At 34.2% G+C, this 26,230-nt stretch overlaps 1 protein-coding gene across 1 annotated transcript in view; it reads left to right on the top strand.

Moving 5' to 3' along the window:
- The window catches only part of CWC27 (CWC27 spliceosome associated cyclophilin), a 251,293-nt gene that overhangs the window by 178,688 nt on the left and 46,375 nt on the right, over positions 1 to 26,230 (top strand). The window contains exon 12 of the mRNA XM_517739.8: positions 26,080 to 26,189. Coding sequence (XP_517739.3) covers positions 26,080 to 26,189 — 110 coding nt within the window. The remainder of the gene's footprint in view (positions 1 to 26,079; positions 26,190 to 26,230) is intronic.

The raw sequence follows: 26,230 nt of genomic DNA, 5'->3' as shown, positions 1-26,230 counted from the left end.
AAGAAGTTGTGACTCAGAGAAGTAATTGATGTTTCCCCAAGAGCACTAACAGAGCTGATAGGACCTAGATTGCCTGACAGCAACTGTAGTCCTCTTTCCATAATGGTAACAGTCAATATGAAGTATGATATTTTGTAGAATACTGTATAATCCTTCATGTGAGCTTAGAGACGAAACCTACCTTCAGAAAAGTGATTATGAATTGACGTTAGTGGGGTTTTTTAACCTGTCATTTGAATGAAAAAGAAACTTGCTGCATATTTAAGATTCTGGGTTTTTTCTATATCTTGAATCAACCAACTTTCATAATAATTGATAAGTTTGTTATTGATATCTTATTTACTGCCAGTATATTCTTTTAATAGAGCAGAATAGAGAATATGTTGCTTTGCTATCAGATTTCTCCACATTTTGCCCACATCATTCCCATCTTTTCCCAACCAGAAGTTATCTCCTCCAGCAACTGTTTAAGCCAAAAACAGTCAAATTACTCAAAATGCTAATTAGATTTGTAATTTTTAATCAATTGAGTAAAGTGAGGAGGCATGATTGTTAGCATTTTGTTAGGTGATAGAAAAAGATATTTGTAAACTCTTTTACCTAGAAGGAATTCTTTAAAGTAACCAGGTGAGCTAAGATGCTAGTATATTAGCTAGGTACATATACAGAGACATATACCACAAATGTGTACACATTATGTAATGCATATAACAAATAATATATCTAGCACTAAAACTATATTGAATGCAATTTATTCTCTTTGACATTTCAAAATGCATTTCTAGATTTTGTGGCACCTTTGGTAGATACCAGGGACATCACTTATCGTTGCATTGTGGATAAAATAGATGTGCATATTCACAAAACTTGGAGAATAGTGTGATGGGCATTCAGATTCACTGTTCAGTGACAAAAAGACTGGCTACCTTCATGTTCTAAATGGAACTAGAAGATGGAGCCGATGAAGGCAGATGAGTTATTCATCTGGGCCTTAAGAATGAATACATCTATGTTGAGATGTTTATTAATGAAACTACTGTTTCCATTTACCCATATTAGCTTTTCCAGTTATAGAAAATTACCTGTCAAGTTTTACTTCTTTCCTGTAATTAGACAATTTCTTTTCCATGTGCTTTTTATATTGGCATCCTAGGTTAAAGGTGATTTTTGATTGGCAAGGTAAGTAGTCAATCCTTGCAGCTGATGAGGACTTAACATTTTTGTCATTACTGTTCTTCTAATGGTTAATCTGCCTGATGAAAAAGAGCCAAACAGCATCTTAACACCAACCAGAGCTCAGCTCAGCCTAGTACATAGGTCTATGTGACCAGTTATTATTTCCTTTAGACTTGCATTTCTCATCTGTCTCTGAGCACCTTCTTGTATCTATTGGCCATTTATTTGGCTTTCTTTGATCCTTTGTTTTTTGAAAACTAAAACATTTCTTGTATCAGCAACCTGCTATAGTCTATTCCAACCATATTTCCATGTATCGTCTTACTGCTGCTTCCTAAAAAGGAAACATTCCCTCCAGCCAGCAACTGTTCCACCTTGTTTCTCATCAGTAGGGTTGGCACCAGTTCAAGTTCTGTCAACACTGTTCCATCAGATAAAGCTGTTACTAACATAAAAGATGAGGGGGCTGGTATGCATACACACTATTCAAGCACCAATGAGCAGGCTAATAGCATTCTTATTGCTCCCGTGTTAGCCTGCCTGCAGTCTAGTCTAACTTGGCTGTACCTTAGTGCTGGTGGTGATACTTGCCCATGCATATATCAGCATCTGTCTGATAATAGTTGAGTCCTTTGGATGAGAGTGCATGTTTTCTGGTTTTCATTGACAAAATGGTTAATAATTAAGCTTCTGTATAAGATCTTTATGTAAACATCATTTTAATAAGCTAAAAGTCTAATCAGAATATAAGCAGTATGTCCACAATCTGTTATTATCTGCACCATTTCACTAGTTATTAACAGAATTGGATAAGCTTCACTTTTACAAAATGTTATATGGCATGCTTAATTTCAGCTCATTCAGCATAATGGTGATCTTCTAGAAAGAGAGAAAAGAAGTATCAGACAGAAATATTTCCTATGGGCCTCCCCTCTTTGTAGAAAGAAATCTGGCATTACATGTTTTTGGGGAGCAGGGAATATAAGAAAGGACTTTAGGGAGAGCCTTATATATCATTTTGTTCCAAAGGATAGATGTTCATTTTGGGCATTATCAGTCAACCACACTGAATCACCTTCTGTGTTATGTGATCAGTTTAGTTGTGTCAAATCAGAAAAGATTTAATCAAAAGCTCCAATCTTTTAATTCCCTGCATTTATTATGGTCCTTGTCAGTTCTGCTAAGTGCTCAGGTATGCACAGAGAATTTCCAGACACTTATATCATCTTGATTACTTGCTTCATCTTTATCCTGCTGCCCTGGACCATTTGTGAGCCATTAAAAATCTTTTATCCTGTTTAAGGCTTAAGCTAGAGGCAGGTCTAGTCTCTAGGTTAGAGTTTAGAACAGGGTTTTTCAAATTGTAGGTAGTAATTCACTAGTGGGTCATGAAATCAATAGTGTATCTCAGTCGGCACTTTTTATTTAATGGGATGGCATCGACTAGAAAAAATCAGAGTATATCACATGTAATAATGGTTTTAAATATTGTTTTATGATATTTCAAATTTTTTTGTATTTGGTTAACAATATGAAATTGCCATTTTTGTAGGTAAAAGCCAATATAATATCATCAATTTTTTATGGCTCAACCTTATATATACAGTTTTATCTAGTAGATGTACTAACCGTATATATATGTAGAGCTTAGATGAAAAAAATTTTTTCTACATATTTCCAGTCAACAGTTCAAAAGCCATTGGGTTACAATAAATGTCTAATATATTGCACCATGCTAGACCAAGAAGAAATCCATTAGACACTTACCTCTAGATCTAAAAGAGCTAGTTTCTACTTGGTAGAACAGGACTCATTCATGAGAAACAAATATTTTGTAATTAACAGTCAAACAGTGTTAATAATTAATAATCATAATTTAGCAGTATTCATAGTTAACAGGCAGCATTTGTGTTTCAAATGCTAAAATTGAGTGTGCAGATGAACTGTAAGATTCAGAGACATTCAGAGTAGTGAGAACTAGTATCATCAAGAGACTCTTCCTCATTGAGGGAGGTAAAATGTAGAAATGAGTCTGACTAGAGGGGAGAGGATAGAATATTCACGCTTCATCTCTGTAACATGAGTTTAATAATAGTCTACAGAACCTTGATTCCATAGTAGAAATAATCTATATAAGGCAGAAATCATGAATAGTAGATAATTTTGATGAAATAGGATCAGAAAATAGTTTAACTTTGAAAACCACTGACTTAAATGTAGATGTGTCTAAGGGCATACTGTTTGGGAAGACTTTTTAAATCTCACTTAAGAGCTTAAGGTACTTTATGGAAGAGCTTTAATTTTATTTAGACTTTTTAGATATGATTTTTTTTTAGGAACCTTGGGAAATGGAGAAATTATTACCTCGGGGAAATTGTTATTTTACTTTGCAAATAAAAATATCTATATTTTTAGAGACAAACAAAATTTATCATGTGTTAGTGGGAGCTTAGTGTTTGTGTATCTTTCAGAGTGAATTGAATTAGATTTAGATAGCAAAATACTGAAATATCCTCAAAACAAATCTGTTCTTTGTATATTTCTCTTGCAAACTCCATCCCTCTCCCTACAAGTTTCTAGTCTGAGCTTTAATGTCCTACCATGACCATTTTAGTCACAGTTTTTTTGTTGGGCTATTTTAACAACCTGCTAACATGCTGCCAACAATCTCTGTTGCTAATCTCAAATCCTGCCAATACATTCTGTGTGTGGCTTTTCTGAAACACAAACACGATCATGTGTCAATCCCCTTCATAAAGTTCTTTAATGGCATCTCATTTCCTATAGCGTAAAGTCCTTTGCGTGGTATGCAAGGCCCTATATGGGCTATAATTTGCCTGCCACACTAAGCTCATCTTTCACTATGGATCCCATGTTCCATGAAGACTAGATTTTTCTACATACAAATTTATTTCACACCTTGGCTTTTACTGTCATGGCTCCCTTTTCCTGGAATGCCTTTTCTATCTAATGAATATTACCTCAATATTCAAGTTGTTGTTTAAGATCATTTCTCTAAGATTCCTGTCCTGATCACTCTTTCATCATTGGACCAGTGTTTCTCAAACTTTTCTGCACATTAGAATCACCTAAAAATTCCAAAGCCCAGGGGCTGAGACCCAGGCATCGGTACTTTTTGAAGCTCCCCAGGTAATTCTTAGCTGAATTGAAATGTGACCAGTTTAAACTGAGTTGTGCTATAAATGAATACCAGATCTTGAAGACAATACCAAAAAATATAAACTAGTTTAGTAATAACTTTATATTGATTACATAGTGAAATAATATCTTTATATGTTGAATTAAATTTTAAACTTATAATTAATTTCATTTGTTTTCTTTTAGGTTTTTAATGTAACTACTAGAAATTTAAAATTCTATTTATGGCTTACATTATATTTGTGTTGGATATTGCTGGTCCAGAACAAATCACAATGATACTAAACTATTACATAAATTGTAACTAATAGTAATATATGGTATCTGTCTAATGTACACATATAAGTGTTTTTTTCCAATCCTTTTCTGCCTCATTGAAAAGCTAAACTTACATAAATTTTATTATACTAGAATTTTATCATGAAGTATTAATTCATTAAGTTGTTAATTCAGGAAACATTTGATGCTTGTAATACGTAAAATACTCTACAAGGAAGGCAAGGAAAATAAAAACCAAAATAACTATGTAAAATTGAAAAGTTACCAAATATGGATTTCAGAGGAATAAGAGATTAAAACCAATACCATTATAACCATTTGAATTATTTTGCTATTTTACATTATGGAGAATAAGGCAAGGTGTGGTATCTTTTAAAATCAGCTTTATTGAGGTATACTTTACATACAATAAAGTTCACCAATTTTAAGTAGGCAATTCAATGAGATTTGACAAAAGTGTACAGTTATATAACCACCAGCACAATCAGGACATAGGACATTTCTATTGTCCCTCAAAAGTTCCCATAAATCTCTTTGCAGTTAATCCCCTCTAGTCATAGACCCAGCCCTGGCAACCATTAATCTGCTTTCTCACACTATAGTTTTGCTATTTTCAGAATTTCATGTGAATGGTGTCATACAATGTGTGTCTGGCTTCTTTTACTTAGCATAATGCTCTTGAAATTCATCTATTGTATCAGGTTTTTTTCCTTATTTGTTGATGAGTTGTATTCCACTGTATGTGTATACCATAATATGTTTATCCATCCATCAGTTGATGAATACTTATGTTACTTTTGTTTTTTTAAGTATTATGAATAAAGCTGTTATAGCACTAATTTATTTTGGATAAATACCTAACAGTGTGATTTCTGGATCATATGGTAGTTCATAAGAAACTGCCAACCTGTCTTCCAAAGTGGCTATATCACTTTGCACTCCCTCTGGCAATGTAGAAGAGTTCTAGTTGCATCAAATCCTTGTCAATTAATGGTATTATCGGTGTTTAATTTCAGCCATTCTAAGGAATGTATAATGGTATTTCAATGTGGTTTTAATATGCATTTCCCTAATGATCAATGATGTTGAACATCTTTTCATGTGCTTAAATCAGGTTGTCTTTTGTTATTTTAATCATATTATTTTAATTGGATTGTTTGTTGTCTTATTTCCTTGAAAGAGGAATATATTCTAGATTATATATTCTAGATACAAGTCCTTTATCAGATAAATGTTTTGAAAATAGTTTTCAAAGTTCATGTGCCATTCATGTGCCTATTGAAAGTATACAGTTCAATGGTTTTTAGTTTATTCATAGATATCTGCACAGTCCGTTTTATTGGAGAACATTTTCATGATCTCAAAAAGAAACCCTTACCCTTTAGCTATCACCTGTTACAGCCTCAGCCCCCACTTCCCCTGTGCAACCACTAATCTACTTTCTTCATATATAGATTTCTCTGTTCTGGACATTGCATATAAATGGATCATATAATATGTAATCTTTTGCGACTGACATCTTTTCACTTAGCACAATGTTTCCAAGGTCCATCCATGTTGTAGAATGTATCAAATACTTTGTTCCTTTTTATGCCCAAATGACATTCCATTTTATGTCTATATCACGTCTTATTAATTTTTCAGTTGATGCACTTCCAAATATGTGTTTATAAAATGTATTTATGACTCATATGTAGGTACTACTCAATGAATATGTTGTGTACTACATATAACATATACCAAAAAAAAGAATACAGTTGTCCCTCAGTATCCATGGAGGATTGGTTCCAGGACCTCCTGCAGACACAAAATCCTAAGATGCTCCAGTCCTTGATATAAAATGGCAGAGTATTTGCATATAACCCAAGTGCATCCTTCCATATACTTTAAATCAACTCTAGATTACTTTGTAATACCTAATGTAATGTAAATGATATGTAAATAGTTGTTATACTGTATTATTTAGGAAATAATGACAAGAAAAAAGTCTGCACATGTTTAATACAGAAACATTTTTTTCCAAATAATTTTGATCTACAGTTGGTTGAATCTATGGATACAGAGTCCATGGATACAGAGGGCCAACTGTAGTTTAAAAGATACAGTAAAATATAAATAGCATTCTGACATTTTCTTTTCACTTCTTAGTGGGCCATTTTGTGAACTGGAAACCCTTTACATATACAAATTTTTGAGGTTACTGGTTCCGACAAGTAAGTTAGGTGAATGAAGGTGTTCTAGATAGTATACAACATGAACAAAAGCACAGATTTAAGAGAAAGCATGGGGCCTTTTCTTATCTTGCAAATTGTGTGTCTAGAACCTGGAGAGGGGTATGGAATCTTTCATTCCGTCATTTTTATCCTCTCCCTCACTATAGTAATTTAAGGTTTATTGACAACATCTATATACTCTTGGAATGCCTGAGAAATAATATTAAATAAAAAATTTTTATACTATTTAAGCCTATGGTTTTGTTAATACTATTTGGCAGTGGATACTAGACACTCTATTACTACACTTTCCCTTTAGAAGCAAGCTTACAGTTTGTGCTCCTTTCAGATAGTCTCAACCAAGAATTAGCAGTATTAATTTTATTTTTGTCCACTCTTCTAGCTTATTTCTGAACATCTTAGTTGCATTATTATTTGAGACTTCAGGAGACTGACTTTAGTCTGCTATAGAAAACAACATCAAAAATACGTTTTTTGTACTTTCCATTCTACAAAACCCATGGAGAAGTCCCTTGTACTTTATTCCATGCTTTGCCAAGTTGCCATGTGAGGCATTTATAGAAGAATAATTATGTTTATTCTCACCCATTTGGTTGTGGTTGAATAGAAGAGGGTTGCAACATTTACTATATTATTGCTGAAGATTTTGCTAGTCTGTGGTATGTATCTTGTGAAAATGCTTGGCAGACTATTAAGAAAGAATCCAGTAACCTTAAGTTTCTCAGAAATATTTCTCAATGTTGGCTTGCTTGTTTTTCTCTTATTCACACTGTTATTATTCTGGCCAATTTAATAGTATATTACACTAATTCACTACATACCTTGAAGGCCATAGTAGTTAACAGTGTGTTTTCTATATCAGAAAGTAGAGACAAAGCATTTGAGACAGACTCAAGCCTTCACCCGAGTGAGTGACAGAGCTTGGAATAGAATGTGAAGCTACTAACTCAGAATACTGAACCCAGTTCACTCAATATGTTGGCTTTGTTTAGTGACTAAGCCAAAGAAAAAATTTAATCAGTGAGAACGTGTCTGTAATTATGTTCTAATCCAAAATAAGAGGGTGAGAAATTTTTCACCTCACCAAGAAGAAAGTGTAAGATTGCTTTAGTGACTAATTCACTTAATGGAACTTAATCAGACAAACCCAAATAATCCTTCTACAATAAAGGATTAATTAATGCCATTTCAAAACAAAGGCACTTTTTAAGTGTTTATTTTTTTTCTTTCCCCCAGCAAATGTGTTTTTGTAATACAGAGTTCAGGGACTTTTATTTAACAAGTTGCCTTGATGAGCATTATATTTCTGTTGTTTCTTGATCATTCCTTTGGCTTTCTAGATCTCATTAGAAATGCTCACAGACATCAAGCCTAACATGGCACTTGATGATCACAGTTTTTCAAGGCTTGGGACAAGGAAAGCCAGTTACTCAGCCAACTCTGCTTTGTCCTTGCCATCTTCCCACTCACTCTTTCAGTTACTTTCTCAAGGAATACATTTTCCACTAAAAAATTCCTTTCCTTTTTTTTTAAAACAAAAGTTAATCTTTCATTTAAATGATATTTATCAAATGTGAGATAGTGTAGGCACTATTCCAGGCTCTGGACATAAAATAGTAAATAAGACAGAAAAGTCTCTGCCTTCGAGGAGTTCACATTCCTGTGTCTAACTTCGGTGCCCTTCTCAGTCAGAGTTCACAGACATCTAGTGATCACATCATTTTCTACAGTTTTCAGCTTTTACCAAAAGCATAGGTCTCCAAGTGTAATATCCTGGTCTTTCCAGTGACAACTACTTCCCTGATTTATTGTTCCTTTGTTTGTTTTTTGAGACAGGGTCTTGCTCTGTCTCCCAGGCTAGAGTGCAGTAGCGCAATCATGGCTCACTGCAGCCTTGTACTCCTGGGCTCAGGCGATCCTCCCGACTCATCCTCCCAAGTAGCTAGGACTACAGGTATATGCCACTATGCCAGGCTAAAATTTTTTTAAAGACATGGGATCTCGCTATGTTGCCCAGCCTGGACTTGGAACTCCTGGGCTCAAAGGAGCCTCCCACCTTAGCCTCCCTAAATTCTGGGATTACAGGAATGAGCCACCGTGCACAGCCCCCTATTATATTTAAGTGAATTATTATGCCTAAAGCACTTAGCAGGCTGCCTGGCATATAGAAAGCACTATATATATATATATAGTGCTTCTACCTATAACTAACATATATATATATGCATATAGAAAGCACTATATATATAGCCACAAACCACAAGCCACAAGCACTATATATATAGTGCTTTCTATATGCATATATATATATGTATGTATGTTAGTTATAGGTAGAAGATAGGAGTAGCAAAGCATTTTCCATCATTAGGCCAACAAATACTGTTTATTCTTTAATCAAATTCAGAATTATAGGTAAGCCCCATGATAAGCAGTGCTACATTTGAACATCCAAATTTATAGAAAATATAAACTAAGTTTTGATAATTCACAAAATAATTTTCTATGTTTCTCTCAATTATGAGTTTTATTGGTACTTTGGAAATAGGATTTAATATACAGAAATATTTCTTATTCAAACAATCTATGTTAATACAATGAAAAATATGATATCTACTCCCTGCTTCTTCAAATGATACTTAATCAGCTGAAGGCAGTCATAACTATAAAGTACCTTACAGACATAAAATACAGTGCCTTGTATTCACTGCCAAATAATAATAATACCTCATTTATATAACATCAACACTTTACAAAGTCCTGTCACATGCTTCATTACATTTAGTTCTGTAACAGTCCTGAGAAGTAGATTAAACAAATATTATAGTTTCTACTTTGCAAATGAAGAAACCAAAGTATTAAAGATATTTAGTACTCACCCTAACTTAAATGGTAGATTTGAGATTTTATCCAATATTTTTTCCACTGTAAAACTGCAAAGTGCTGTTTCCTCAAAAAATAAAACAAGCCACAAGCAATATGACCTGTTAGCTGTATGCCAGAATCAGCAGTCTGATTGCTAGCCTACAATTCACAGCATTACCACTAAAATTGAGCAGGGCGACCCCCATTCAACTCACCATCTGACCTCAGGTTCCAGAAAGCCCATTTGGACACAAGTAGACTTCAAATGGAGCATAGTTGGATGAGCTTTTCCCCTACCTTCACTCCATCTCAAAACTTAATTTGTCAGAGATGTCATTAATCTGACATTAATCTGGTCTGGTTGGTCTAGGCAGGTAAAAAATAAAAATGAAAAAAAAAGTCAACAGTGAAACACAGTCAGAAACAACTGGATATGGTGCTTTCAAATAGTTGTACATATTTTCATATTTCAATTAAAATATTCTCATAGATACAGAAAAATAATTTTACCAGGATATTTTCCAAAGTTCCTTATTAAAATTATTAGGAAAAAAAATCCCAAGATCTTGGGGAGTCAGTCCCTCTCTCTCCCTGTCTCACCTTTGCACTTGCAGTCACTAAACTACTAAGGAATGCTTTGTTCATTGATAAGAGGTGTGTGGGCATCAGGAAACTTGAAATTTTACTGCCATTTTATCAACTAACTAAAGCTAGTACTATGATAGAAAATAACCCTTAAAAAATTCTTAGACATGAGTCCAAACAACATAACAATCTAGAATGGTTCAACACATTTAACTTTATAAAAGGCTCACAAATAATCAATAATTAGGTATAGGAATATTAGAAATAAAAAATTTTATAAGAGGCTCACAAACACCTATGAATTATTTTTGGCAGTATAGGACCAACAAGATATAAAATGTGGCTGCTCATTGCTTACCAAAATAAAGTTCAAATTTCTTTATTTGGCATTCAGAGACTTTCATGATCAGAGTTTTGTCTTATTTTCTTTATTCCCCATCTTATTTATACATTCTTCATTTTCAAAGAATAATTTTTCTCTGCCTCCTGTGCATCCTGCCCTGTATTTCCTTTGGTTGTTATGTCTTGGTTATTATTTCTCGTTTACCTGCTATTGCCAAATCTTATTTCTCCTTTAATGCCCACTTATGCTGCCACTTCCTCTACCCAGCTTTCCCTCTCCCTTCTCTGCATGAATTTCCTAAATATCAGAACCTCTCATATTATTTGTACCACTACACAGTAATAGTGTATGTCTTACCCTTTGTCCAGTACATAAGCTCCTAACCTGGAAAACTGTCATTGTTTCCCTCACTCCTACGCATAATAGTACCACCTACCACCATAACTGTTTGCACTAAATAGAGTAGAAAAAGGATGAGCTTTGAAGTCTGACAGCCTTGGATTCGAATCCTTGCTTCATCATTTATTAGCCATATAACCTGGGGTAAGAGATAACCTATCTAAACCTCTGTTTCCTCATGCATGAAATAGGGATAATAATACCCCTTCTGTTGTTACAGAAGTAAGTAATAAAGCATGCACAGTATCTTAACATTGTGTCTTAGACATGCTAGATCCTAAAAAAATGGTGATGGTGCTGGCAGAAGTGGTCATACTTATATTTTAGAAGCTACTTTATTGCTTCAGTTTCCTAAATCACATAGGAAATCTAAAGAATACTCTGCCACACCACACATGCAAGTATTTTAAGGACTGTTTTGAACAGATTTGTAAATTCTTATAACTACTTGGAGAAAATTACCTTATGTTACAAAACAATAGAACCCTCCTTTAAGTACTGTTAGAAACACAGATATTCTGCAATGCTTAATTCGCCTTGGGCAATTTTAGGTAGTACTTCTTTAGTCTCCTTTCTCATTGGCTTCATAAATTCTTTTTATCTTGAAGAATTTTTTTTTCTTACTGCTACAACACGGGGTACATAATTTGTAGTTTCCACATCCAGAATGGCAGGGCAACATGGAAATGTTTTCAAAATGGCCATCGAGCTACAAGAATTGCGGATCACACCATCTGCAGAAGCACAAAGTGTGTTCTGTTGAGGTACCTGGGGGGCAACATCAATCAACCTGTGTGCTAGTCCAGAGGTTTGCGTGAGGGAGAATGAGCAAATTTAAACAGAAACAACAAACTACAGCTGATAGGTAGAAAGCTGGAGCCCCCAAAAGAAAAGCACATATGCCCCTCAACAATTCTCAATAATCATTTATATATTGCAGTTGTGTCTTGTGATCATTACTAAGAATACAGAAACATCTGTTAAAAGCTGCTTATCAAGTAGTCTATCTGACAGGCTCCCTGATAAGTTTATGTAGTAGACCCACTGTTTAATAAAAAACGTTATTAGGGAGACTCTGGGCACACTGCCCATGGGTTAACCCTGCTCCTCAAGGAGCAGTATAAGAAAAATTATTAGTAAAAATAAGACAATTAAGACCAGTTTTAATGTTTTGTGTTCAGAACCTGTCTTTACTGATCTAAGTTCTCTCTATCCCTTAACATGTTAGGTAAGATTACTTAAATTTATTTGAATTGATTTTTAGTATAATACTTTGTGGTATCCTAAATTATATGCTGTCATGACTATAATTTATTACCAACATAACTGCTATTTGAATTATAAACTCAACAAAGCCCTTTACTCCTGAAAAGACAAGATAAAATTTTATATTTTGATAGGAGTAGGGCTTTAAAACAGGGTTTTTTTTTTAATTTCCGACATCTTAAGGGAAAATAGCAAAAGTAAAAATTTTTTAAATTCCTAATTTAGAGAGTTAAAACTATATTAAGGATACATTCCATTTTATAAATGTCACACTATGCTGTAAATGTACATAACCCCAATGTGATTACTAGTTTGTTATGAAGCATATGTGCAGTGAGAACGTGCTACAAAGAGAAAGTGCATATGGTAGTGTGTGTAGAGACGAGACACTGGCTTCTCGTAAAACCTGTTTTCTCATACTCCCAGTTTAGCACAATCATTGAACTTCTCCAAACCTCAGTTTTTTCATCTGTAAAATGAGCAGGTTGCTGATACCTAAGAACTTCACAGTACTCAAATTTTATGTTGTGATTCTAGACATACTCCTTTTATGCAGAATTTAAAAATCAAGATTAAGCATTCAGTAGCATGTAAATATATAAAACTCCTAGATATGAACTCTTATATATTCACAAGCTACCCTTCTGGAAGTCTCTAATGGAAAATACAGTCGAAAATCAGTGAGTATTTTCAAGTTTATATTTTAAAACAGAATCCAATCTGAAAAACTGCATAAATTTTAACTGTATTATTTATTCCATGAGACAATTTGTAACCTGCACATTTCTCAAATTCTCTAATGGAAAAACACAGAGGAAAACGTTCTGTATTATTTTATTTTGAGAATTATTTTAAGCCCCTCATAACATGAAGCAATGAAGCTAGGATAAACTATAGAAGAAAAAAATAACACTTCCATGTAAATTAGACTGAATTACACATAATCAGTGTTCAGTGTTGAGGCATACTTTAATGTTCAAGTATATTTCAGATAACCCCTAAATTATTTAACCACTTTTAACTAATTTTCATGAACCTTTAGGAGGCTTATTGACCACCAGATGGAGCCAGTATTGTTCAATTTGTAGCATAAAAATATGCTGAAAATGAAAACTGGTGAAACAGAATGAATAAATGGTAGTTTTTTTATTGTAGTCCATAGTATAGAAAAAAATAAACTTTAGCATCCTTCTGTCTAGTTTCTGTAAAATACACATGTATGGAGACCCCCCCATTAAATTATTTTTTATTATGAATAGGTTTTTATTTTGGCAGCTCCATTGGACAAGTTTTCTTCTTATTCACTATTTGAATATATCACCTTAACAACTTTCAAGTATCTTTAAAACAAGGTTAGTAAGGCTTTAGTCTCTGGTCACTAAATAAATATTATGGGTTGTAATAATGAAAAAATGATAGTATAGAATATATTGCCTATAGGCTCTCATTTTATTGTCACAGAATATTCCCATTATAATTTCCATGATGGATTTTCTTAATAAAGCAAAAGAAAAGGCATTCTGACTGGGAGAGGGAGAATATGTAGTTTATCACCAGTAGCTCCTCAGGAGAGATGGTAAAACCACAATGAATGGCTGCAACTCTTACCCAGAAAGCTTAGTGCCCAGTGGCCCTAATCAGGGGTAACTGCCTTAAAGCTGACTTCATGAACTCCTCTCAACTTTATTTAACAAGTGTCAGGAATTATCTAATCCCTTATACCTCAACTTAATTAGGCAACCATCTATTGAAAAAGTATTTGTATGCTAAGGGCCCTAAGGCCCTACAAGTCCCTCCAGGAACTTTTCCATTCAGTAAAAGCAATAAGGTGACTGTAGACACTGTTGTAATTCAGGACCTAAAAATGATCTATCTGTTTATTTGTCCATTCAGCTACTATTTATTTAGCACATACTATATGCAAGGCATATGCTAGGCCACAGTTCTTGCCATGTGAGTTTACAGCCTGGAGGGCAATATAAACAAAGAAGCAGTTATGATACGGTGTGCTTGGGAGCCACGAAGTGTTTTGAAGGTTCAAATGAGGGGAAAATTTGATTAATTAAGGAGAATCGAGAAAAAGCCATAAGGGATTCTTCCTAGGTAGAACTTAACTGAGTAAACCCACTGTTTGGTCTTTTTTTCCCCTCATTATCCATTAAACCATATATTATGGTCTGGGGGAGTTTAGGGCCTTTTTTTGAAGGATTTTATTTCATTGGGATATACCCAGTTGGTTACCTGATGCATTTTTGTGTCAGATTGGAATTGTTTTCCTAGGGATTTTTTTTTTTTCTCAAACATGAAGAAGAAACAACCAAACTGGTTAAGAGCTTGTACTTTAGAGCCAGACTACATAGGTTTATATCCCCAGGCTTATGATCCATGTGATAAATTATTTAACCTTTTCCTGCTTTCATTTTCTCATTGGCAAAATGAAGTTCATGACATATTTTCCTGACAGAATTGTTAGAGGATTAAACAAGTAACTCAGTTACCAGTGTCTGGCATATAGTAAGTAATTGAAATGTTAAATGTTAGCCATCGTGTTAGCTATTTTCAAGTCTGATACTTTTCCTTGAATTAATTTAAGATCTGGTATATTAAAAAAAAATACAAATTGACTTTGTATTTTCCAGAAAGTATGAGGTACAACTAGACATTAATAGCATTAACATTTTTTATATCCATCAAGTCTATTTTGTTAATCAAATGATGTTTACTGTTATTACCACATCACCTTTATTTAGTTAGCAAAAATTTTCTTGAAATAGTAAATCCAGAGACATTTAAAATCATTTATAAGCAGGCTTATTAACAGTTGCTGTCACAGAATAGCCACTCAGTACACTTTTTTTTTTTTTTTAAGAGATTGTCTCGCTATGTTGTTCAGGCTGGCTTTGAACTCCTAGGCCCAAGTGATCCTCCCACCTCAGCCTCCTGAGTAGCTGTGACTACACGCCTGCACCACTACACCCAGCTCAATACACTGTTTTTTTTTTAAATGAATGAATTTGCAGCTACTTAGAGCTGATAGCTCCTTGACTCTGGTCCTGAGACAACAGAGGGTATAAGTATAAGCTCTTTTAATCTATACAGTGAAAGCTGTGGATAGATAACATTGGTTCATTAGGTAGGTAGCCAATGAAGAGATTCAAGTGGATTGAAGATTAAGTTTCTAACTAGCTCCTAGGGAAAGGATAAGGGACATTCTTTATAACATGCAGGAACAAATGTGCAGTACTTAACTTGCAGTCTTACAAACTAAGAGTTGGAATACAAGTTTTAGCCCAGGCTCTGCTGACAACTCACATGAGACACTAGCTAAGTAATGTCACTTACCTGGTCCTTAGTTGCTTCATCTATCAACAGGAAGTTAGATTAGAAGATCCTCAAGCTACTTCCTAGCTCTTGTGCTCTAGTAAACTGATGGTTATAGTGATGTTGGACATTTCCTTCCCAAGCCCTTTCATATATATATCTCTCTCTCCTATTTTTATCTCATACATAACTAATATATTTTTTAAAATTTTATTTTAATGCCATAGCATAGGTAATCTTTAAGTCCCCAAGTTGCTTGTATTATATCCGTGAATCCACATTTTGATACTTACATTGTAAGTGATATTTTGCATGTATGTTAAGTTCATTTTACCCTTTAATTTCTGGAATGAAAAGCCTGTATCATATGTTTTACATTTCTTTCAAAGCATCTCTTAGCATAAGAGGCACACAGAAGACACTGTGTAATTATGAATTGAAGTTTTAATTGAAGACAGTAGGACACAGTGTGGACCTTTGTATCATACAGACCTCAGCTCATATCCCAGCTTTACTATATTCTAATTTTGGTCATATCCTCTTTCCTCATTTGTAAAATAGGTTTATTGATACTTTCCTCATAGATAATCAAAACACCCTAGCATAGTGCTTGACATATAGTAAGTTCTTAGTAGGTATTCTTTTTTAATTCCATCCTTCATTACTATCTGTTTAGCATGTATTTCATAGAAATTTCAGGTAATGATGAATAGTCATTATAATGCATCATTATTGTTTATGAATCATCCAGTGTACATTGAGATTTATAAGAAAAGTAAAAGTAGAGCACTCTGTATTAGAAAAACAGAATTATTTTAAATGTCTTGTGTATTTTATTAGCCAGTTTTATATCACTAATATCATCTAGTCACTTACTGAATTTTTGTTTATTCAGGAGGATTCAAGCACATGAGAAATGGATGTGCTACTTCCTGTTCTGGCAACATGGACTGAGCTAACACAAAACTTTCTTCCCCTACAAATCTATAGAAATGCTGGATAAAATATGATCCAGCCCAATTTAAATACTTAGCTAGGCTTGAGGAAGAGAGAAAAGAAGGTAAGAAAGAAAGAAAAGGAAAATCATAAGTACCAGAAACAAAAGGAAGGCATAACCAGACATTGAGTAAGCCAATACTACAGTGGCCCAAGTGGATTTTGGACCCAAATGGAGGCTCTAATATCTAGAAGCTAGGGTTTTAATCTCACATTTGGATGGAAGATATGGCCTTGAGTTAGAGAGGTAGGAACTAAAAATCTGTCTACCTGGTCAGGAATGCCACAAAGAAGCTTGCCATTTTTCAGAACTCTGTGTGGCAGAAAAAATGAAAGACTCTTATGAAAAAGCCAAAACTCTAAACCTCTACCAGGCATAAATATAAAGTCTGAATATATGCTATTTATATGGTATAGGATTCCTAAGTCAAGAAAATAATGGGAAAAAATGGCTCTGGACCAATGGAACCCCTTGATTGTCTGGTAGAAACCAATGCAAAACCTCTCTATAGGAATACTTGAACAATCTTGGTGCCTAGGATTCCTATGGAGTGTGATGGAGATGCAGTCCTAGCTGAAAATAAACTCACAATAAAAGATTAGAAAACACATAAATAAATGACCACCCTAGAGAGAGGGTCAGAAGACAGAACAGAACAATCCCCAAGAACAATCTGAGTGATAGAACATAATAACTTCATTTTAAATAAAGAGTTTCTATTTTGTGAGACAGAGTCTCTCTCTGTTGCCCAGGCTGGAGTGCAGTGGCACAGTCTCGGCTCACTACAACCTCCACCTCCTGAGTTCAAGCAATTCTCCTGCCTCAGCCTCCTGAGTAGCTGGGATTACAGGCGCCTGCCACCACCACACCCAGCTAATTTTTTTTTGTATTTTTAGTAGAGATAAGGTTTTGCCATGTTGCCCAGGCTGGTTTCAAACTTCTGAGCTCAGGCAATCAGCCCGCCTCGGCCTCCCAAAGTGCTCAGATTACAGGCATGAGCCACCATGCCTGGCCAATAAAGAGATTTTTTTAAAGAAATAAAAAATCATAATAAAAAATTAAGGCAATAAAAAAGAGTAGGTGATTTGTAAAAGAGCCATATGGAATATTTAGAAATAGAAAATATAGTTATTAAATTCAATGACCCAGTTTATGGCTTAAATATTGATTAGATACAACTGAACAGAGAATTAGTGAACTGAAATACAGAGCTAAGGAAATTACTCAGAGTATGCTGATGATTAAATTATGAAACATGAACGTACTATGACCATTCATAGTTGATCATACTATAAATAGAAGTACTTTATACTAATATGATACACCAAGTTAGGAAATAGAAGACCAGATTTTTCAAATAGTTGGGTTTTTGTGGCAAATGTCATTGCATTTGGCTGTGTGTACCCTGTAAAGTGTTTGAGTTACAGTTTCCATGCAGTCCAGGTGGAATCTTAACAGGCTTAATCATGGTATCACAGATAAATATAATGAAACATCAGCAGACGTCACAGCTATTCTCAAACTGTCTGCCTATTTGTTTGGGCTAGAAATGAAAACATGAGGAGGGGAAAGATATCCTTAAGTCAGGTAATTAAAAATCTCCAAAGACCAAGAACTGGAGCAGCCAGTGGGTATAACAGGAGGTGGTATGACTGCCTTGTCTTTTCTGAACTTGATTATTTAGATTTATGACTTTCTGGAAAAAAAAATGACAACACTATGAATTTGACTGGGTTTCTATATTTACCTGACATGTTTTCCATTTTGATAAATGACTGTAATATGTCTACATTATAAACCTATTAGTGGCCAGCTTTTCTGACCTTAAACAGTTGGCTGGATTGGATCAGTCTTTCTGAACTCAATGTTATTATCGTAATTTGTGATGCAAAGGTGATTTACTTTTTTAAGTTCTTAATTGGCACTGGTAGATGGACAGAAAAAATTACCAAATCAATCTTTTCCACCTGGAATTTATGTGAACACCTTCAGCCATGTCTTGGCATTTTATCTTATGGATGGAATTGATGGAATTCATTAGCAAAATGATATGTCTGAGAGGAAATCCCATTTACTCTGAGGCAGTTTTGAGTATTTATTTAGACAGGGAAATTGCTTTTGGAAGATTTTAAGTATTCTATTAGTTGAGATTTTTAAGTTAATTTTGTGGAATTTAACTTTAGAAAATCTTAAAATTTTAGAATGAAATGTCATTTCCATGAGATACAGTCTGTCCCTTTTATTTCATTGAAAGAAAATAATTTAGTAAAGAACATTTAGTAGTACATGGAATTTTAATTTGAAGTTTTATCAGATCAACTAATTCTACATGCAGGCATACAGACACAAAGTAGCACTAAGTTGCCCTTCATCAGCACTTTAGGGAACATCTGCTTTTATTTTATAGCTGTTTGTGAGAAAATTATCACAAGGTAAAATTAGCCCAAGCTAAAATACTACATGTTTCAGTGGTAAGATCGTGTACCACTGAATTAGGCAGATTAATAGACAACCCTTAAAATAATATTTGTTGCCCAACTATCTACCCTGACCTAATATCAAATTTATGTAATTCAATTGTTTCTCAACTCTTGTTAGTCCACCTATAGTTGGTAGTCAGTGGAATTTTTTCTTAGCTCTGTTGAGTATATCTTTTAAAAAAATCAAATTGGTATTAAATGATTAACAACCACAATCAAATTAAAAGCTTCAAAATACATCCAAGTAGTAAAACTCAAAGATAGTTGCAGATAAAGAACAACTCCTGAATCACTTGAACCCGGGAAGTGGAGGTTGCAGTGAGCCAAGATCGCGCCATTGCACTCCAGCCTGGGCAACAAAAGCAAAACTCCGTCTCAAAAAAATAAATAAATAAAAGACATAACTTCTCAACAACTTTAGAAGCTGTCGCTCTCTTTAGAGCATTCTTTATTTAAAGCAGTATCGGAGCATTTACAGCTGTATAATGATAGGGAACACCCTGTGATTTACCCATTCTGCCCTGAAGCACCAAGTGTTTGAGTTCTTAACTTCTATTACGAAATCCAACACAGTTGGCTGTGTTGAAGTCAAAAAGGTCTCACCCATAATCAGAGGACAAAAAGTCAAGTTTTTATACACTTTCCCCCTTTGGAAACCAAAAGCTGCAGTAAGGATAAGATTGTAGTCCAAGACTTTGTCAGATGACAGTTGAGTTAGCAATTGAGGCATAGACAACATTCTAGAGTTTGGTTTCATTCTCAGTCCATCTGCTGAAAATTGTTTAACTGGAGCTTCATTAAGAATGGAATATAATAAACAGGGGTAGATGGAAATAGTATTGAAATGTGTTTGAAACCTTGTGAAACAAGAGTTACCTTACTTATTTGATCTGGGATCATTTAAATAATAATGAAAAGCCGTAAAATTTTACCCAACTATTTCCTTAGCATTTTTCAAAGCAAAACTGGTTTTGCAATCGATTTTTTACTTCAGTTAGAGAATATTAAGTCTTTTCTTTGTCATTTTAAATGTAGATCCTATCACCAAACAGATATTTTCAAACAGATCCTACAATTTACGGGTGAATTTTATTCATTCTTTAGATGCTTGCCATCACTACCACTAATTGCCTTATACAAAACATTTATGAAGCTGGTTATGACTATACATTAAGAAGAATGACTAATGCTACAATATTAAGATATTATCAGGGCAAATACATTCAGGAGGATTTGAACTACATGCCTGTGTTTTCATTATCATGGCTAGAAAATATAAAAAGAGTGTTTGGTTTCATAAATACTAATGAAATAAACTGATACATACATTAAAGTTGTCTTAATTAGCTTTTCAATATAGGTTAAAATGTGAGAAATGCAGGAGGAAGTAAAATAAAAATGCTAACATGTCTAAGAGCATCTCAACTGGAAAATCCTTATAACCACTTTTAGAATGTGTATAGCTTCATAATCTAGCAAAAAAAAAAAAGTTTCCCTTTTCCCTCCATCAATGTAAAAAATTCCATAATATGAAAGAAATGTATTTGTATGGAGAGGGAAAGAGAAAGAAAAACAAGCTTGACTTGTGCAAGAGTCTGTGATATCCTTTGAAAGCTTATCAGTTATAACAAAGAAAAACATATAGAGTTAGCACATAGTTGTACAGTCAGTGTGAGTGTATATTTTGATACTTTCATAATGTAATCTGAATGAGATAGTAATAATAGTTTGTTAGGTGTTTGCCACGTGTCAGACAGTATTTTATTTAATCCTCACAACAGCAAGTGAGGTAGATATTATCATCCCCAGTTTATAGCTGAAGAAACTGAGGCACAAAAAGATGACATAGTGTATCCCTATCTCACACATATAGTAAATTGTGGAACCAGGATTCAGATCAGTCTCACCCAAAGTCTATGCTCTAAAGATGCCATGCTCACTGGCATCTCCTATACTGGAAACTGAGAGCACATATTCTTTCTTTTTTACCTACTAGAGGAAATGCGTGTGCTTTAGGTTACTGTCTGAGTGCTAGTTTTAATGTCTTAAGAATATCTTGTGAGTTAAATAAGATTGTCCATAAGTTGATGCTATTGATAATAGGTGATGACTAAAGAGGCTTCATTATACCATTCTCTCCATATTTGTGTTGAAATTTTTCCATAATAAAAATTTTTGTTTGTTTTAAAAATACTTTTTGACCAACTAACCTTTCTGGATTGGAAGTTGTTCATTGGTTTGTTCAGTGAGTCTTGATGTGAGAATTAATTACATTGCACATATCTTCTTTTTTTTTACATTCCCATGACATTTTGGTGGAAGAGAGGTACTGCTGTTTGCTCTCCATTCTATGAAAACTGCTTATTTCTATTTGCTATTTCATGTTATTGCTTCTAGTATATCAGCCAGTCATTTTTACAATTACCCATACTTGTTTCAAAACGTTCCTATTTCTGAAATACTAATCCTGAGATAGTCACAAAGATGATAGTAAATAGCCACTCCTCACTCCTATCTCACACCAGCACCATGACTGTACATGATGGTTGGAACCAAAAGGATGTATTACAGACCTCAACATGGCAGGTTAAGTCAGTAAAACCTTGATAGATTCACTATTGTTAAGATTGCAGTTCTCCCCAAATTAATTTATACATTCAATGCAGCTACTGTCAAAATCCTACCTGACTTATTTGAAGAAATTGTCAAGCTGATTTTAAAATTTATATGGAAAGGCAAAGGAACAAAAACCACCAAAATAGTTGTGAAAAAGAAGACAAAGAGGGCTTACACTAACTGATTCAAGACTTACTATAAACCTGCAGTAATCAAGACAGTATACTACTGGCACAAGCAGAGACATAGATTAATGGAACAGAAGAGAGTGTATAGAAATAGATATACATATATGGTCAATTGATTTTCAAGAAAGGTGCCAAGGTCATTCACTGGAGGTAAGAAAGCCTTTTTAACATATAATATTGGAACAATTGATGTCTGTATAGAAAAAAAATCTCAACCCTTACCTTATGCCATATATAAAAATCAACTTGAAATAAATTATATATCTTAACAGAAAAGCTAAAATTTTATATTACTAAGAGAAAGCATTAGAAAAAAACTTTTGAGACCATGAGGAAAATAAGGATTTTTTAGATAAGACACAAAAAGTGTGATATGAAATTTAAATATTGATAAAATGCTGTTCATCTAATTTTAACTTTTGCTCTTTGAAAGATATACTTAAGAAAATGAAAAGGGAAATCAGACTGAGATAAATCATTTACAAAATATATATTTGACAAAGGACTTGTATCCAGAATATATAAGAAAACTCTTACAACTCATTAATAAGACAAAAAAATTAATAGACAAAAGATTTGAAAAGAAGATACATAAATGGCCAACAAGTACATACAAAATGTAATATCACTTGTCATCAGAAAAGTAACACTAGAAACCACAAAATACTATTTCACACTCTCTAAAATATTCAGTTAAATGACAATACCGATATATTTGGAGATATGGAGCAACTCAAACTCTCCTATATTGTGAGAGGAATGATGCAGCCAAAATGGTGCGGCCATTTGTAAAACAGTATGGCAGTATCATATAAAATTAAACATACACTTATCACTTGACTCAGCAATCCCACTCCTAGGTATTTACCCCCAAGAAATGAAAATATATGTTTGCAAACAAACTTGTGTGTGTAAATGTTTAAAGAGGCATTATTTGTAGTAGCCAAAAACGGTAAGCAACTCAAAATAAACAAGTTAGAGTATATCCATGCTATGAAATACTATTCAGTTATGCAAAGGAACATGGATGAATCTCAACAATAGTTGCTCACCAAAATAAGCCAGACATAAAAAACTACATACTGTATGATCCCATTTGTATGAGTTTCTAGTAATGGCAAAAATGTGGTGCCAGAAAGCAGATCGCTGATGCCTCGTTGCCAGAAAAAGAAAACTGACCGTAACAGACATTTGGACACTTTGTATGGTATGTGGAACTTTTCTAGATCTTGATTGCAGTGGAAGTTATATGCTCTATACAATACCAAAAGTCATCACATTTTATATACAAAATTAGTGAGTTTTACTATATGTAACGCCTACCTCAATACAGCTGTTTTTAAAAATTCTATCATTTCATGCATTTAGTTTCCTTAATGAGGTGACTGCTATTTCTAAGTTATTAAAAGGCCATTTAGTATTATAAACAACATAGCTACAGAATTTCCATGCTTTATTATATACTTAAATGTACCTATCCTTGACTTTTTAAAATTGATTTGTAAGGCTTCTTTATAGCACTTTTTAAACATTTTCCTACTTCCTTCACATTCCTAATAAGTGAAATTAAGTGGTTGGTCCTTGCTAAAAGGGACCGTGTTCAAGAAGATGCGTGTGAAACATTAAAATAAGCAATGCTGAATCTGTTTTGAAAGTTGTAAGCTTAACTTACCTATGACATGAGATAGCAGAATTCATCTATATCTTTTCCATTTATTGCAAAATTCTTACCACACATAAAGGTTTTCAATCTTTTTTAGCTGAAAATGTAAGCAAAGAACTTGTCCTTTCTCTTTTGCATTTTTTTAACCATAAAAACATTAAACAGTTCTACTGATACCCATCACAATTTTCCTTAGAATTTTACAAACTTCTGCCCTAGGAAATGGCAGAAAATAATTATTGACTCCCTAAATGCAATGGAACAGGAGATTCCAGGTGCATGGCAAATGCTAACTATAACTGAGGCTGGCGAGGGGAAGAGGGCAAATTACCCTACACCTTCTTATTTTCCCCTTCTCCAATTACATTATTACTTCATTTATTTGACTATTTATTGAATCACTTGCCAAGCACTGTCCTAAGTGTATCTTTGAAAGATACACTTAAGAAAATGAAATGAGGACATGAAATGAAATAAGAAAAAAAAATGAGGACAAATATGATTTGTCCTCAAGGAGTTAATGTCTAGTGAGTTTAAAGAAGAGTAAACAGGAAATCGCCATAAAGTGTGATAAGTGCTAAAGGGTGCTTTGGAAGCTCAAAGGAGAGACATCTAAACCAGACTTCAAGAACGGAATCAGAAAAGGCTCACTGAAGTGCCAACCAAGCTGAGACCTAAAGGAGGAGCCGGAATTAAGCAAGGAGAATTAACAAGAATGGAGAGATGAAGTATTTGCAGTATCCCTGAAGGAAGAAAAGCATGTGCAAAGGCGGATGGTTGGTCAAGAGAGCAGGGTTTAAGAATACTAGTTATCAGCCAAGTGAAAGCACATGAAGGTGGATACGGCAAAGGAGTTGTCTCTTGAGAGACGTAACTGGAAAGCAAAGCATTAACTGCCTCATGTAGGGATCCTAAGTCATCTTAAAGTGCTTGCTCTTTATCCCAGGACAATGCAAATCTAACTACTGTAGGATAAGAAGAAGAGAGGTATTCAAAGATGTAATTCAGTAGAAAAATATGAAAGTAATTTTTTTTTTTTTTTTTTTTTTTGAGACAGAGTCTCGCTCTGTCGCCCAGGCTGGAGTGCAGTGGCGCGATCTCGGCTCACTGCAAGCTCCGCCTCCCGGGTTCACGCCATTCTCCTGCCTCAGCCTCTCCAGTAGCTGGGACTACAGGCGCCCGCCACCACGCCCGGCTAATTTTTTGTATTTTTAGTAGAGATGGGGTTTCACCGTGCTAGCCAGAATGGTCTCGATCTCCTGACCTCGTGATCTGCCCACCTCGGCCTCCAAAAGTGCTGGGATTACAGGCGTGAGCCACCACGCCCGGCCGAAAGTAATTTTTAAACCTACTATAAGAATCACTTCATGTATACCAGTCGTGATGGCATACTCTTTATACTAGTCTTTACTAGGCATGTGTGCCTCAGATATTATTTCTGTATTTAATGGTTCATTTTTCCTTAATGTGCTCAGTTTTTAATGTTTGCAGCTGTCAGTTTTGAAACCAGGACTCTCCTTCCAAGTTCTACCAAAATCATATTAGGTAACCACAAAAAGATAACTTGTTTCTTAGTTCAAATTTTTTTTTTTGACCAGAAAATCTCTTGAACAAAATGGCTGATTGTTAATAGATTGCATATTCATGATGTTCCTCAAGCTAGATAACAAAGAGACAACTAACAGACTAAAGCTTTGGTAGACAGATTACTAGCATTCTTGATTACATCTGGCTTATCGTTTGTCTTCCAGCCAAAGAGAAGAGAGAGAGAGAGAGGGAGTGTGTTTGTGTGTGTGTGTGTGTGTGTGCTTTAGTCACAAATTTCATTGATATTTACACATGTAAGGTATTATAAAATGTTACTAGTTGGGTTTGTTGGCTTGTTTGTTTTTGAGGCAAAACTGTGTTTTATGAACCCAGATGTTAACTAATCTTCACATAGAATTATTGCAGGTTCAAACCTATAGATTTGTTTTCTAATTTCTAATTCAGTAAAGATTATTTTTGTCTGCTTTTGCTAACTGTTTTGACTTATTTGTTAGACATATTTATTTTCTATGATGCCATTAAATTGAAGGTTGTTATTGTTATAACTGGGGAACAAAAGTGGCAGGTAATTGGAATATCAACCAATATTTGAAAGGTTATATCTTCTAAGGCAAGGAAAAAATGTAAAATGGTATTGCTGAATTTTAGGAAAACCTTAATTATTTTAAAAGTGAGATAGATGATTTTATAATCAACTTAAATAAGGACATGTGAGAAGAACAATTACAATAGTGCAGTGTATAGTAAATATATGTATATCGACTCATAAATTAGCATCAGTCACATTCTAATTTAGGAAGTAGTTACAGAGCTGGTGGGGCTTACAGGTTTTCATTTGAAATTAAATGGCGAAAAAGCAAGCCCAAGTGCCAACCTCCTCTTCAGCAACAGGAGCATAAACATTGCTATGAATCCACAGAGCTATTTTACTACTTATTCTAAAAATATTCTACTATTCTTTAGAGGAAGAAGCCCCTCCAGATGGTGCTGTTGCCGAATACAGAAGAGAAAAGCAAAAGTATGAAGCTTTGAGGAAGCAACAGTCAAAGAAGGGAACTTCCCGGGAAGATCAGGTAACTTCAAAAACCCAAATCCATACAGAACTTATTGTCTT

Source organism: Pan troglodytes, chromosome 4 (genome assembly GCF_028858775.2).
Source record: "Pan troglodytes isolate AG18354 chromosome 4, NHGRI_mPanTro3-v2.0_pri, whole genome shotgun sequence".
Taxonomy (NCBI): domain Eukaryota; kingdom Metazoa; phylum Chordata; class Mammalia; order Primates; family Hominidae; genus Pan; species Pan troglodytes.
Note: the sequence above shows the minus strand (reverse complement) of the source record. Positions and strands in the feature narration are given on the sequence as shown.